This window comes from Olea europaea, chromosome 6 (assembly GCF_002742605.1).
Source record: "Olea europaea var. sylvestris chromosome 6, O_europaea_v1, whole genome shotgun sequence".
In the NCBI taxonomy this organism is placed as follows: Eukaryota; Viridiplantae; Streptophyta; class Magnoliopsida; order Lamiales; family Oleaceae; genus Olea; species Olea europaea.
Window position 1 is genome coordinate 21,576,976 of NC_036242.1, and position 16,681 is coordinate 21,593,656.

General features: G+C 34.2%; 1 protein-coding gene across 1 annotated transcript; it reads right to left on the reverse strand.

The window, feature by feature from the left end:
* Window positions 1-1,206: 1,206 nt before the first annotated feature.
* LOC111396155 (two-component response regulator ARR5-like) lies at window positions 1,207-3,225 on the reverse strand. Its single transcript, XM_023022476.1, has 5 exons — window positions 2,918-3,225; window positions 2,767-2,843; window positions 2,589-2,666; window positions 2,425-2,495; window positions 1,207-1,683 (listed from the first exon to the last, which is right to left on the reverse strand). Exons 1-5 carry the CDS (start codon window positions 3,087-3,089, stop codon window positions 1,389-1,391), a joined length of 693 nt encoding a protein of 230 aa, XP_022878244.1. The 5' UTR covers window positions 3,090-3,225; the 3' UTR covers window positions 1,207-1,388.
* Window positions 3,226-16,681: the final 13,456 nt, after the last annotated feature.

The window sequence follows — 16,681 nt, forward strand, 5'->3', positions numbered from 1 at the left end:
TACGATGAGGTGTTGCATAGTGATCCTCGAGTCGGTCATGTTTCCAACAGAAAGCGTGGGATGGGAGAAAGGAAAAAAAAAATCGACACATTGATGGCTAAATGCTGTTCTATATAGTTATCAAATAAAAACTTATTGTTGGGGCCTCTGTTTATGACCGAAAGTCTTGAAGACATACTTGATCCCAAAATCATGTTAGACTGTGGATCTACGATAAGCATCATTCCTTTGAAGATGCTAATTATATAAATATTTCCTTTAATATTTATAGTATAATCTTCCTTCCTATTAAATTCATGTGAATTAATCTCATTGTTTATTCCTTCACATTTAGATCTTCAACTCTTGAAATTTGTAACATCAAAATATACATTATATCCTTACTTTTAGTAAATTTATAAAAAAAAAAAAAATTGATTACCTTACCTTCTTCCCATATCCAAACTTCCGTTTCACATGGGACCGAGTAGGGCTCCTAGGGGAGTTTGATTGGATAGGAATAAGATCTACTTTTACATTTAAAATGTCAACCGTGTAAGAATCTTATCTTTCTAACATTTAAAAACCGCCCGTATAAAGTCTATAAGAACGTGCCTACTACGTCACTTATGAATCGAGAACTCGCTATAACTTTTTTCTCATTAATACTCTATTATAACACCAACTATCCTACCAAACAAACCTTATGTATATAACGGACCAGCCACACCATATATGACATAACTGAGCTGTTTAAAGCTTATAATTGTAGATGCTGCTTGGGCAGCTGTAACAGAAGATGCTATGTGTTGGGCCAATATTTGGTGTCTACCAATAATTCTGCAGCTAAATAAAGATTCAACCCCACATGGAAAAATTAACATAAATAAAAACATGTCCACTTCAAATCAGAATCCAATATGCCTTTTAGCAGACAAGATTTGACATCAAATATGACCGTATCGGAATCAAATCAATCCATATTTCAACCACCATGGATATGTTATAAACATTATTAAATAATTATGAAAAAAAAGTACAAAATCGGTATAGTTTTTGACGTGCAAGATAAGTTGGATTAGACGGCACATTATCTTTAATATGTAATGAAAGATTCTTACCATCGATATAGTTAGAGCTCGGACTTCTAGTCTATTCTATTTTGGTAGTTCGATCGTGAAATTTCTTTATTTCTGTATTTCTGGAATATAATCACAGTCACTTAGCTATTCTTGAATAAGATTAATGAATTTTACTTGTATTAACATTGTGAGATACGGGTTGTAGTTGAAACAAAGTTAATAAGCAAAAATATGGCAAGCCAAGAGAAAATTTTGCATTGTTGGGCAATTGGCTTGTCTAGTAGTAACAAGGTACATATATTTTTATAAGGGCCCTTTCCACTTGTGTTAATCTTGATTGCTCGATTTGAACCGCCTGGTGGGAGAATCTTGAAATGCGGGTGAACTAGGTGTTGATGGTGAAGAAGTTGATGACAAATCGGAAGATTGTTCCGGTGAAATTGAAGATGTGGGAGACAGTGAAGGTGAAGTGCTTGGCGAAGTCTCTTGTAATTTTCTTTTGTTAAACCCTTTATCTTGACTCTTCGTTCGGCCCTCGCCAAACATGTAGTTCTTCAAACGTTTTACATCTGATAACTTAACGGGTTTTACTATAAAATCTTCCGCGCCTTCTTCCAAACATCTGATATCGAATAACAACATTAGAATAAAATAACTCAAAATACCCATCAATTGAGAAAGAGGGCAACATGAAATTAAACAAACTTTATAAAATAAACTAAGCACAAACCCATAAATTAGATTATAAGATTTCGAAGATCAAAATCACAAAACACGCCGGATATCATCGAGAAAAGACAGACTGAACTCATTCTTCATTAGCAAAAAACTTGCTCTACTTAGTTTCGTGCTCCAATCATTTCTTAAAAAATCTGTTCTTTTTACTCAACCAAGTTGATGTTTATTTTCAAGAGTAGTTCAATTAGTTGTGTGGATAAGATTTTATAATGCATACTAAATAAGGTAACTTGTTCCATAATATACCCAGATATCGAAGCATTAATTGGTAGCCAATTCATTGATTCTAGTCGTGTGGTAAACCTAATTGCTAAAAAACTATGATTAAGCATGACATGGACCATCCAACTCCAATTAAATTATCATAAACCATAATTAAACAATATGAATATTGAAGAACAAATACTTATCCTTATTCAATCACTTTAATTTTAAGTTTTCAAAGATTAATTAGCATATGTTTGGTCGATGAGAAATTAAGCTAAAAAGTGACTTTTAAACACGGTCAAACACGGTGTAAATCTCTCAACTTGGTTTTTTTTGCATATAACTTTTCTTGAAATTAAAATTAGGCAACAAAAAAAGGAGAGAAAAATGTATAGGCCAGCAAAAGATATGAAGGTACCTGTCAATCCGAGTTAAAACATTTTCAGATGACATAATCACAACTGGAATTTCTCTAAATGCAGATGAACCCTGTTGACAATACAAAAAGATAATTAATTTTCAAATAATTATAATCTATAAATGAAAACATTTTATATACGAAATTTCATAAGAAAAATGAACCTTGATTTTCTTCAGCAATTCATAGCCAGTCATTCCAGGCATACAATAATCTGTGATTATCAGATCAACCTTTAAACCCTGATGATCAAAATGGATCACCCATTAATACATTAATTAACACAAAAAAGCCCTCATAATCAGTTGTTTTAAAAATAATTATAATTAATTATTTACTCACATCATAACCATCAGAACTTTCTTCTTCATCCAGTCCTAAGAACTGCAAAGCCCTCATCCCACTATCCACTACTGTAACTGCAATGGCACAAATAATTAGTATTTCATAAAATTAAGCAAATTTAACAAAATAAATTCAAAAGAGCATTCACCTTTACAAGAAGTGATTTTGAGCAATCTCTCAATGACTTTTCTATCAACAAAACTGTCATCAACAGCTAAAACATGAACTTCATCAGAATCAGAAGATGATGATAAATCATTATCCAACCGTTCATTCTTCTCAAGCCTTCTTAATCTAGAAAACACAACATTTTTATCCATTTTCAGTTCTTGCAGAAAATCTTGCAAAAAAATTCAACTGTTTTTGTTTCAAAAAAGCCCTTCAAGTTAAAGGCTGGCTGATACAAGAGACAAAGAAATGGAGAGAAAAGATGTGGTGTAATATAAGGTGAATGAATCTGTATGTATCAAAAATATATGGGATACCACACGTCTTTTTCAATGTATATATGAAGAAAAAGAAGTGTTCAAAATCAAATCCTATGAAATCTACTTTTTAATATATACAAAGCATCGGCTGAGATTCTGAAATCCACTTTGGTGGTGATCCGATTTTCCGTATCTTGTTGAGTTTTTCAAGTTTTCTTCACCAAAGACTTTATTTTCTCGCGGGATTTTGATGAAGTTGGGGGGTTTGCGGGTGGACTCGGAGTTATTTAAAATTGGGCAGTCAATACGGGAGGATTGAATTTTGGGACGGGTAGTTAGCATAAAACGTATTTTATGTTATTGTATGTCTTTACATTTTAATTTTTGGTATTTTCACTCATATTTTCACATTTTATTACGGAAATAGTCCTTTCATCAAATTTCTCAATAAAAAAAAATGTACAATATCAAATATATCCTCCTATTTAAATAATAAAAAAAAATTGAAGAACAAATTGCAATTATACTCTAAAAAATTTCAAAAAATCACAAATAAGCCTAAATAAATTATTAAAAAGATAATTAGTACAAAACGTTCTACATTTTCATATTATTGATTAAAACATTCATACCTTTTATTTTTTTGACATTTTTATCCTTATTTTCAAATTACATTTGAAAAATCATCACTTTCACTCATTTTCTCAACTAATAACTGTAAAATGATGAATATAACCTCCTATTTAAATAAAAAATAAAGAACAAATTGTAACTATACTCTCAAATTATTCAAAAAAGTACAAATTCAAAAAAGCCTCTACGATCTCAATCTGAAAGTTCTCTTATTGTGTGCTATAAAATTTTATTATCTCTAATTTTTCTTATTTGAGTTACTTCTATCCAATTCAGGTATAATTTTTCTTATTCTTATCCTTTCTTTCATACATTATTCCAAATGAATTATAATAGATTGTTGGTGGACACCGTTTGGTTTGGGTTAGTTTCGACTCCGACCCAAAATCAAAATCAAATTAGTCGATTTGGATGAATTTCAACTCAAACCAACTAACTATAACTCTTAAACCAAACCGAAGGTTCGATTCGGTTAGTCTGTTTAAACTTTTAATCCAAATTAATGTTTAAAAAAAATTGTCCAAATTTTGGGCCAAATTAGATAATAAGAACTAAAATAAGTAAATAAATTAATATTACAATAATTATTGACTAATAAATAAATTCAAGTTACTAAAGACAGATCAATAGAAAACTTAAAAATTTTGTTGCATTTTTGTACATTATGTGTATCCTGGCCGTGTGAGTAGGGAAAAAAAGACTAAGTACAATATAATGAGCTTATGATGGAAGTTTTCAGTACTATTACTTATTGTCAACATTATAGTTTGGAGGGAATCGTGATACAGAGCTTATCTTTTGATTTGTATTTTTTTTAAAAAAGGTAAACATATAAATGGATAGGTTGGTTCGATTAATCAGCGGTTTGAAGTTTCAAACCATGACCGAACTAAACCACCATGGTTTTATTTATGATTAAAAAAAAAAAATTAAACCAAACCAATTACTTGGGTCAACCGACCCGAGTCGTTTGGTTTGATCGATTTTTCGATTTTTTTGCCCAGGCCTACCAGTGGTGAGTTCAACCAACTCTTTGGTCCTTCCAACACTCTAGAAATTAGTCTGCCATTAGATCATGATTTTACTGGTCTAATGACGTTTCAATTCTTGATGATTTGGCCATTGACCATACGAATCCAATTGATTTGAATAATTTGAAGGAGATAAAGAAATGGTTTATAACATTTTCAAGTAATAAATATTGAATGTATAAAAAAGGTACTAAGTGTTGGAACACGTCAAATTTGTGACCAAGGGTCCTATAGGAGACAGATTGCCAAAGCATAAAGCACTGTGTAAATACCAAAAGAGAGGTTAGCTTGGTTATCCTGGTGTAAGTTCTTTTACTGGTCTTAATCTCCAGTCTTTCACAAGAGAAGAGAAGAAGGTTTGGCAGTAGTTGTAGCTAATGTTAATTTCCACTTAACATAGTGCATAGCGTCCACATGACCAACTTCATACAAAAATATTTCCAACCTAAATACATACCTTTTCTAGAAATACTCTTCGTTCCAATATTATTAATTTGTTATAATAAAAAAATGCATAAATAATACGTGATTTAAATAAATATATTAATTTTTTATTTTAGATCGTGACTTGTGGTCTTGTGTCCAAGGGCCAAGTTGATCCCATTGATATCACTAGGTGGCAATTAAGCATTGAGGGAGGTAAATCGCGGGATGTGCTCCAACAAGTCAGAGAACAAGAGCTGCCTATACACTGCGTCTACAATGAGTCCAATGACTCTGATTTTTTATTGGACAATAACTCTAGAAAGTTTACACTGGGAAGTTTAGATTCAGTGACAGGGCTATGACTTGGATGAGTACTAAGAAATCCTGTATTTCTGATTCCACCACAGAAGCTAAATATATAGCAGCTTATGAAGCAGCCAAAGAGTCTGTCTGGCTCAGAAACTTCCTTACTAATTTGAAGGTAATGCCTGTCGCCAGAATATCCCATGGTGTTGTATTATGGTAGCTTTAGGGTTGTGGCTAATACAAAAAAACCAAGAAGACTATTGAAAAAATTCTGAAGGAAATCAGATTGTGCAGATGTAGCTTCCCATATGACAGTTTTGACTTTGCTTGGAATGGAAACAAGACTCTGATGTATAAAGAAAATGAAGCAGGCTTGCCATATTTGAAGTCTATGATAAGGACTACACATGGGATGCTGCAGGCTATTATTTTTATTTGTGCTGTACAGATTTGTTTTTTTTTGCTTTACTACAGTGTATAAATCAGGGGCAATGTCTTGTACAATTACAATTCAAAATCAATATGAATTCCTTCCTATTTATCACAAAATGCTCTTCTTTTATTATGGTATCAGAGCCTGAGCTTTGAACCTCTTTATCTCACTGATCCTAACACATCTTCTTCACACCAGAACCTTCTTCCTTGTCAAACTCCTTTATGGCTGAGCCTGAGCAACCTGCAGATGATCTTTCCAATTCCTATTTCCTGCACCATGGGGAGAGCCCTGGACTTGTTTTAGTCTCACAGCCATTAACTCCTCATAACTACCATTCTTGGAGTAGAGCTATGTATGTAGCTCTTTCAGCCAAAAACAAATTAGGCTTCATTGATGGCACCATCAAGAAACCTGTTGAAACTGATGCCAAATACTCACAGTGGCAGAGGTGCAACCACATGATCCTATCTTGGATCACCAACAGTCTCTCACCTGAGATTGGCAGCTATATTATGTTCTCCGATTCTGCATCAGAAGTGTGGGGTGAGCTCAAGAAAAGATTTGCAAGATCAAGCAATAATAGGATCTTCATGCTTGAACAGCAACTGTCAGCAATTAAACAAGACAAAAATCCAGTAAGTGTTTACTTTTCCAAGTTGAAACTTATCTGGGAAGAGATATCAAGATATGAGGAACCTTTCAAATGTTCAGCAGCAGATTGTGGTGCTATTTCGGTGCTAAACAAAAGGCTAGAGAGAAGACAAATTATGCAATTCCTTATGGGATTGGATGAAGCTTATGCTGGCCTGAGGAATCAGATTCTGATGAGGGATCCACTCCCTACATTAGATAGTGTATTCAACCTTGTTTTACAAGGGGAGGCTAATCATGAGCTCACTAACCCCATCCAACATGTTATGGAACCTGCAGTAATGGCAGTCAACAGTGGCAAAACACTAAACCAAAGGGGAAATGCCAAGCAGACAAAAGGAAACTCCAAGGGATTGAGTTCTAAGGAGAAAGTGGCATGCACTGAATGTGGGAGAACAAACCATACCGTGGATACTTGTTGGGAGATTCATGGATACCCTCCAAACCACAAATTACATAAACCTAAACCTGGAAGTAGAACCCAGCAGAAGCTGGCCAACAATGCATCTTCAAATGGGGGGTCATGAGTTCCAGGTTTGAATATCTCACCAGATCAAATACGCTAGCTCATAGCCCTTTTGCAATGCCAAAATCCTACCCCACCTAGCAGCAACTCAGAAAATCAAGGTATAAATATATCAAACAACAATGATAAATTTTTTGCTACTTTACCTGTATCCTTCAGGCATTTTTTGAGCTGCACAAATACCATAACCAGTAGAAGCACATGGATTCTCGACAGTGGGGCAACTGATCACATCACAGGATCATTTGACCTACTTGTACAGAGAAAGTCTCTACAAAATGTCTCAATCAACTTGCCTAATGGCACTACGGTACCGGTTTCACATATGGGGACTGTTGTTATTTCTCCTGTTCTTACTTTAAAAAATGTCCTATACGTACCTAACTTCCATTACAACCTTATATCTACAAGTCAAATTAGTCGAGATCTAAATGCTTGTTTTATTTTCTTGGCTAAACAATGTTTTATTTAGGAGCTGAACAATTGGAGGACGATTGGAGTTGCTAGAGAAAAACAAGGGCTCTATTTTTTGGAGAAAAACCAGCTCGGGGACAAGCTACCATCTCACCAACCCGTAGCCAACTCTTCATCTATTTTGACACCAGAATTGTGGCATTTACGATTAGTACACCCCTTTGATCAACATCTCAGTTTGTTGCATAGTATAAAGCCTAATATTCCTCCTTTTGTAGTCAAGCATCAATGTGAAACTTGCCATATGGCAAAACAAACCCGTTTGTCGTTTAAAAAGAGTCAAAAATTTGTTGATGCACCTTTTGATCTAATACACATGGATATTTGGGGCCCTTTCTCTGTTAGTTCACTCAATGGTGCTCATTACTTTCTCACAATTGTTGATGACCATAGTCGAATGACATGGACTTACCTCATGCATTCTAAGAGCCAAACAAGGAAAATTATAGAGAGTTTCTTCAATTTTGTTGAAAATAAATTTAAGTGTAAGATTAAGGGAGTTAGATCTGATCAAGGAAAAGAATTTCACATGACAGATTTCTTTGCTTCAAAAGGTGTAGTTCATCAACAAAGTTGCATTTATACCCCTCAACAAAACTCCATTGTTGAAAGAAAGCACTTACACTTGCTAAATGTAGCTAGAGCTCTTAGATTTCAAGCCAATTTGCCCTTGAAGTTCTGGGGAGAATGTGTTGTCACAGCAGCATATTTAATAAACAGAATCCCTTCTCCGAATCTTCAAAACCGATCCCCATACCAAATTATTTTTTCCACAATTCCTTCATATTTTCACCTAAGGACTTTAGGATGTTTGTGCTATGTATCAAATCTCAATCCCCATCGATCCAAATTTGACCCAAGAGCTCGTAGGTGTTTATTCATAGGATACCCGAATGGCATTAAAGGTTACAAACTCTTTGACTTAAAGACTCAAGAAACCTTCATTAGCCGTGATGTAATCTTCTATGAAAATACCTTCCCGTTTCAAAATACAAATCAGCTACCACCACTATTACAAACACCTCATCTCTCAAGATTTGATGACCTGCCTGTGATCCCTAATCCTATATCGGATTATTCTGATCATATACCGATAGCACCTGCTCATACCAACAGTGACACCATCCCTGAAAACAACCCACCCGCAGAGCACTACAACCAAAATGACACGCCCCAACCCGGGATAAGTTTTCCAGCACCAGAACACAATGTCCCTGAGTTGAGAAGATCCACTAGACAACGACAGCAACCTGGCTATCTCCAAGATTTCCATTGTCGACTTGTAACTTCTCTAGCAAATCCACATGGTTCTCCTACTGCACAGCAAATGGATGAAGGTAAACCTCATTCTCTTTCTTCTGTTCTAAATTATGATAACATGTCCCCTGCTCACCGTAGTTTCAGCTTAGCCATCACCATGGAGCCCGAACCCACTTCTTTTGTCACTGCCAACCAGTACCCTCATTGGAGAACAGCTATGCAAAATGAACTAACCGCTCTTGAAGCAAACAACACTTGGGAATTGGCTGTACCACCAAAAGGGAAAAGGCTCGTGGGATGTAAATGGGTGTTTAAAACAAAGTATAGGGCGGATGGTACCATTGACAGGTACAAAGCACGCCTTGTAGCCAAGGGATATACACAGAAGGAGGGAGAGGATTATTTCGAGACTTTTTCCCCGGTTGCCAAAATGCCCACAATCCGCTGTCTATTGGCCATTGCAGCCTCTAAAGGTTGGTCTCTCTACCATCTTGATGTCAATAATGCCTTTCTCTATGGTGATTTGGAAGAGGAAGTTTATATGTCACTACCACCGGGATATGGTAGCGAGGGGGAGAATCGTGTATGCAAGCTGAAAAAGTCCCTCTATGGTTTGAAACAAGTTTCAAGGCAATGGAATCATAAGCTAACTTCTGTCATCACCAAAATTGGGTTCACACAATCCAAAGCCGACTACTCGCTTTTCTTCAAAAGGACGAACACCTCTTTCACTGTCATGCTTGTTTATGTTGATGATATGGTGATAGGGGGAGACAATGATACCGAAATTCAAAACTTGAAAGAGTATCTAGGAAAACATTTCAAATTAAAAGACCTTAGACGGCTGAAATATTTTTTGGGGATAGAGATAGCACGCTGTTCAAAAGGGATTTCTATATGCCAAAGAAAATATGCATTAGAAATCTTACAAGATTGTGGGTTAATTGGAGCCAAATCCGTTCAATTTCCAATGGAACAAAATTTGAAGCTTAACGAAGAGGAAGGACCAGAACTCACTAATCCAAAAGAGTATAGAAGATTAATTGGTCGATTGTTATACTTAACGATCACACGCCCAGATATCTCTTACTCTGTGCAAGTCTTGAGTCAATTTCTAAGCCAACCAAAAATGGCCCACTGGAAAGCAGCTCTTAGAGTTGTGAGATACCTCAAAGGATCTCCATCACAGGGTTTATTTTATCCAGCAAACAAGCATCTGAAGTTGGCAGCATTTTGTGATGCCGATTGGGGAGCATGCTCGGAAACAAGAAGATCAATCACTTGGCTTCTGCATTTTTTTTGGGAGATGCCTTGGTCTCTTGGAAATCAAAGAAACAAAGGACAGTATCTCGATCATCAGCAAAAGCTGAATATCACTCAATGGCCTCTACCACATGTGAATTGGTTTGGTTTCGGAGCCTCTTACAAGATTTCGATATAACTCTCAACCAACCTGTTCAATTGTTTTGTGGTAATCAAGCATCCATTTACATTGCATCCAATCCAGTTTATCATGAAAGAACAAAACACATTGAAATTGATTGTCACATCGTTCGAGAAAGGATCCAAGAAGGTTTATTAAAACCATTTCACGTTTCTACAAATTTACAAGTTGCTGATATTTTAACCAAGGCAATCGGATCTAGACAATTTCATTATTTGCTGAACAAGATGGGAATCCACTCCGTTGCTTCTCCATCTTGAGGGGGAGTATTGGAAAAATTCTGAAGGAAATCAGATTGTGCAGATGTAGCTTCCCATATGACAGTTTTGACTTTGTTTGGAATGGAAACAAGACTCTGATGTATAAAGAAAATGAAGCAGGCTTGCCATATTTGAAGTCTATGATAAGGACTACACATGGGATGCTGCAGGCTATTATTTTTATTTGTGCTGTACAGATTTGTTTTTTTTTGCTTTACTACCGTGTATAAATCAGGGGCAATGTCTTGTACAATTACAATTCAAAATCAATATGAATTCCTTCCTATTTATCACAAAATGCTCTTCTTTTATTAAAGACATCAAAGAGGAAAACACATAGAACGAAGATACCACCCCTTTAGAGAGATAGTCCATCATGGGAATGTGACGGTTTGCAAGATTGTTTCAAAACAGAACCTCTTTAATCCCTTTACCAAATACTTACTAGATACTTGTTTTGAGACTCATCTCAAAGGCATGGAAATGCGAGATATGTCACACACACACTTTAGGACAAGTGGATATTGTTAGGCTTGGTGCCTAATAGTGTTATGAAATAACTGTAATTTAAAACATTTTTCTTTTGTTTAGTAATAAATAATTTTTAATTTATTTTGAGTTAATTGCACATTGCATTAATGAGTAAGCGATTAAGGGTCAATGATCCATTTGTGATGATATAAGCTATGTACTTGGTAGAGAAGGAGAAGATATAACTTATATTTCTATCTATAATAATTTGTCCTAGATCGACTTACAAAGGTCGGCACTCTATTTGGATTGAAAGGTCAATTACTCTATCAATTGGGGTACGCAATTTGTCTTGACCATGATTAGTCTGTGAGAGTAATGACACCAATGTAGCTAAATATGTATTGGAGCGGACTAAGAAAACTGTTGATTAATTTATAACTAGTCGTACTAAAGAAATTAATAATATGTGACTATTTTATGAATTACCTAAAATCATAATAATTAGTGGTTTCTATTCGTGAACTTGATATTCTTTTAATATGCCAATGCATGGGATAATTTAGTGACGATCAATATTTTCTGTGTGTAAGGAATTGATAAGAATCGAAATAGTGAACACGTATTCGCTTTCGAGATTTCTATTGATAGGAAGCCACTGATTAGAAATTGTTGGGAAGGGGTGATTAGCGAAGAAAAGAATTGCTGAACCTTCGGATTTAAAGGTGGCTCTGATGAGCAAAGTTACCGGCACAAGCCTTCCTTGTATGAGTGTAGGAGTTCCCTCACCTCAAGTGAGCCAAGCGCGAGGGCTAAGGCTCCATGGTAAAAGAATAATAGCAACTCTTCAGCCGAGGCCAGGAACTTAACTACCAGCTTTCGGAATACGTCACCTTGTTCAATAGATAAATAAGCCCACTTGTTCATTCTTTAGAGAAAAGTTTGAATCTAAGCTAAAAATTTGAAAATGTCTAATAAGAAACTGTTTAAGAAATTTCGAGTAGTAAGTGAGAAAATAATTGAAAAGACAAACATGTTTTGCCGTTATCTAATTATTCTAGACTATATTGTGTAGTAATAATTGTTTAGGGAATATATGTACAAAAAACAAATTATGTGCTTGATCTTGCAAGGAATTTTACTTTCGTCCTTCAGACACCAGTGGCCATGTCTCGCGACCACTTCCAAATGAACCAACTGAATCAGGTTTGATGACCACATTAGTTGGAGTGTAAAATTCTAAAAGTAATACAAAATCAAAAATCAACCCATAGAAGTTTTATACGCATTAATTGTTCAAAAATGCTATTTGTACACAAATTTTCCCTACAGAATTCCTCCAAACACTTACATGGGTCGGTCCCATGGTATAATAAAAAAATGTCAAAAAAATCACCCCCCACCATTGTGAGTATTTGTGGTATTTCTGTGAGTAATGCTGTCTGTACACACAACATTGTTGTTAATTGTTTCCACGTAGAAGATAAATTTTAACTTGTAAGTAAATTATTCTTGATCCCTGGTGTGTAATACTTTTTTCACATTGAAAAAGCCCTCTGATTCTGAAAATAGTAAATTTCTGTCAATAATTGAACATACTATCTTTTTATTTTTTACATAGATATTATATCATTATCACTAAAACCTTTATCAACTATCATTGTATAAAAAAATAATGACGATTTATTCACAATCTTCTTTAACTGTAAATTAAGCATAACTTGATAAGAATGGGGACCCTGTAACAGTGACAAATAATAAAAAATAAACCAATGAAATTAAAGTCAAGATCTCAATCTCGATTAATACTTATTAATGGATCCAAGTCATGTTGACATCTTCATTAAACTACTTCCTCTACTTCTATTAGCCACCTCATAATAATGGCCTCTCGTGGCCATATTATTTATAGTTCTTTATGGATTAGATTAGTTATTTATGGTAAATTCAGTTGACATGAACTATTTATCAAGCGTGTTATACTTAATCTGATATACGTTAATGTGAACGATATTTGATGTTGGTGGTAAACTATAAACATACGAAAAATTGAAGTACAAATTAACGAATTTTGGATCATATAAAAATCGTATGGTGGAAAACCTCGGTCAAAATTGTGTACAACCATGTAAAGAAGCTCAAAGCAATACGTATAGACATACATAGCAAAATAAATACACAAAACTTAACGAAAAGTATGTTCCAAAACGACCACATTTATATCAAAAAAAATCTAGAACACAGCGACCCACTTTACTTGAGAATGATAAACCTACATAATGGTCTGATCTATTTTCATATATTGACCAAGTTTCTTCTGCTCTATGGAAGTCAACTTTTAAAATTTCTATTAAAATTCCATTTAAATAGTCCCATTCTTTATAAATATATGTTATTTGATTACAATATTTGAGTAGGATTGTTGACATACAACCGAAAGTTGAGCTCACACTCATTCTTTTTCTAGATTTTTCGGAGATTTTAATTGATATTGTCAACTAGAGACTACGATGGAAGTTTTTTCAATATAAAAGACAAGTGTATATCTAGTGGAGGTTGTCCTTCCATTGTAATTCATAAAGTAGAATTCTCTTTATACTAACTCTTGTGCTAGAATTTTAACTGATAAGAAATTTATTTGTGCTAAAGAAAGGTAAGAATTATATGCTGGAAGAAAATTTGACAGTGAAATAAACTTGAATAACATGTTTGGTACAAATGATTGAAAATGTCTAATCTTATTCATTATTGAATGCTAAGTATGTATAAGACATGTTAAAGTGTAACCAAGAAATACATGTTGACCCTCCCGGGGCACAGTTCAACTAATGAATCAATCAACATTGACTTGCTTCCAGCGGCAGGGTGGAGAGTTTAATTTCTGGTGGGAACTTGCGGCCAAAAATTTGGTATGGAGCAATCACTTTGGAGGAGGGTCTCTTGTGCGCAGAAGTGTACAGTCAATGGAGGGAACCTGTGATCCAGTTGAGGTATAACCCTCAATTTACCCCCTCCAAGGTTCTAGGGGCATGGGTCTTGGAGGTCCAGGATTTAGTTTGGTGTAAGTTGGGATATCTGGATATAAAAAAAAAAAAAAAAATGAAATACATGTTGAGATTGGTTGAGGGATTTGCTTGGTGTAACCAAGGAGCTTTATTGGTTGAGATGGGAGGTGGGGGGGCGAGAACATAAATCTTTACCATGTACTTCAGAGTGCGGTGAAGAACTGTACAGAGGGTAGCTTGACGGTTTGGCGGAAGAAGGTCATCAATAAAAACTAAAAACGGTACAGCACAGCGGGGAGAGAGAGAGAGAGAGAGAGAGAGAGAGAGAATCTGAGAGTCCCAACGAAATCTTTTGGCGGGTCCCATCCACTATTCCCCTTGCATTTTAGGTTGGAATTTTAATATCTCATTAAAATATCACGAGATATAACTCTCTAGTTTTCCAAGATTGGTTTTCCCCGATTCGAGTGAATCTCCGGTCAATTAATTTTTTTTTTCTAAAGTATTATTTATATTTTCTAAGATTTAGGATTTGTAGTTGGGCCAAAGTTGTGGGCCGCAGGCCCAGATACGAGCTTTGATACGTCTATCCTTTCTCAATCAAATGTTCTAATGGACATTGAACTTATGTCTAAGTTTTCAATTGTTCATTAAAATTTAAGATATCAAGTTTTGATTACTAAACTTTGAAATACGATAGACGTCACTCACTGATATAATATCTTTTTAAAATCTCTAATGAAATTGGCGACGTGATTGATGGAATGCACAATGTACATGTGGCCTCATGTCAAGCCGTTAATCTTTGAGATGGTCGAATTTTGGTCTCTAAACTTTGAAAAATATTTTCAATTGCTTGCTAAACTTTGAAATACATCTTTTATTACTCATTAAACTTTGATATGGTTGAATTTTGACCACTAAACTTTGAAAAAGTCATTGATTGCTCAATAAATTTTGAAAATCATCTTCTGTTCCTCATTGAACTTTGAGGTGATCGAATATTGGCCACTAAACTTTGCAAAATGTCTTCTATTCCTCACAATAATTGTGGGTTCCATGAAACATTTAGTTAAAATTAATTGTTGACTTTGAATTTGATAAAAATCTAAATTTTAACTTTTTCCAAACATGGACTAATTTTATTGTTAGAATTAAATTAAATCCAAATTTTAATAACGAATTTTCAATAAATTAAAATTTATTGTGAGTAATAAAAGACATTTTTCAAAGTGTAGTGGTTAAAATTCGACCACCTAAAGGTTCAGAGAGTAGTAGAAGAAGTTTTTAAAAGTTTAGTGAATAACCAAAGACTTTTAAAAGTATAGTGACCAAAATTCAACCATTTCAAAATTTAGTGGTCCAAATTTGACTACTTAAAAGTTTAATGAGCAATAAAAAACTTTTTGTTTTAAAAGACTTTTGTCAGCAATTGAAGATATTTTTCAAAATTTAGTGACCAAAATTATACCATCTCAAAGTTCGAAGGCCTAACATAATGTAACATGTCTATTCCATAAGTAACATGAACAATTCCGTTAAAGATTTAAATGAATGTTATACTTGTGAGTAACGTCTAATGTTTTTTAAAATTTAATTGTTAAAACTCAACATCTTAAATTTCAGTAAACAATTGAAGACGTAGACATAAGTTCAATAACCATTGGAACAATTAACTCATTCTCACTGACGGACCTATTCATGGTCTTGGTGGGTCACTTAGATTTTTATTTATTTATTTTTTATTTTTTTAGAGCCAAAAATCATATTTGGATAGCAAAGGTAGTTGGAATTTTTTATTAGAATAGATTACAGCGATAACTGAATAATTGAAAAAGTGAGAATTGAGATTATTTTGTCATCTGCGATATTTAATTTGAAAATCCTTTGAAAATTATTATTTATTATATATGTGAGATTATTTGTAATTTTTTTTTATAATTGTTATTTATTATATATATGAGATTTGTGAATCTATGACAATGATCACTTGTATGTGTTTATGTAGCATACATGATTTTTTAATAACTTTTTAATAAGTTTGATCATGCCCCACTAACTCCGAATATCTGTGTCTGCGTCTGCCACTGCTCATCCTTTTTGGTACTTCAAATGTTAGCCTAGTTACTTTCAAGAAATGTTTTTGCCAATTATGTGTGGTTTACAAAATTTACTTTCTTTCTGTCAAATTTTTTTTTTCCGAATTTTCAGTACAAAATTTTACTTTCATGAAAGGTAGTTTACTTCTTTACAACCCAAAATCCAGGTAGACCATTGATCAATGACCAACGTTTGCTCTTTGTGAAGGAAAACCATAGTCGAGGACTTGTACAATGAGACTTCCGGGATGAGTAAAATTTAAAAAGGGACACAAAAGCAAAGCATCTTGAGAAAAATTTAGCAAGTTAGAAGTTAAACTTTAGATAACCATACATGTGTAGGTACTGCACAATTGCTTCTTACATAATTTAAGGTCCGTTTGACATGACTTTTAAAATATCAGAAGGAAATTTTAAAATACAAAAACAACTTTTAGACCCATTTAACTAATGTTGTGAAAG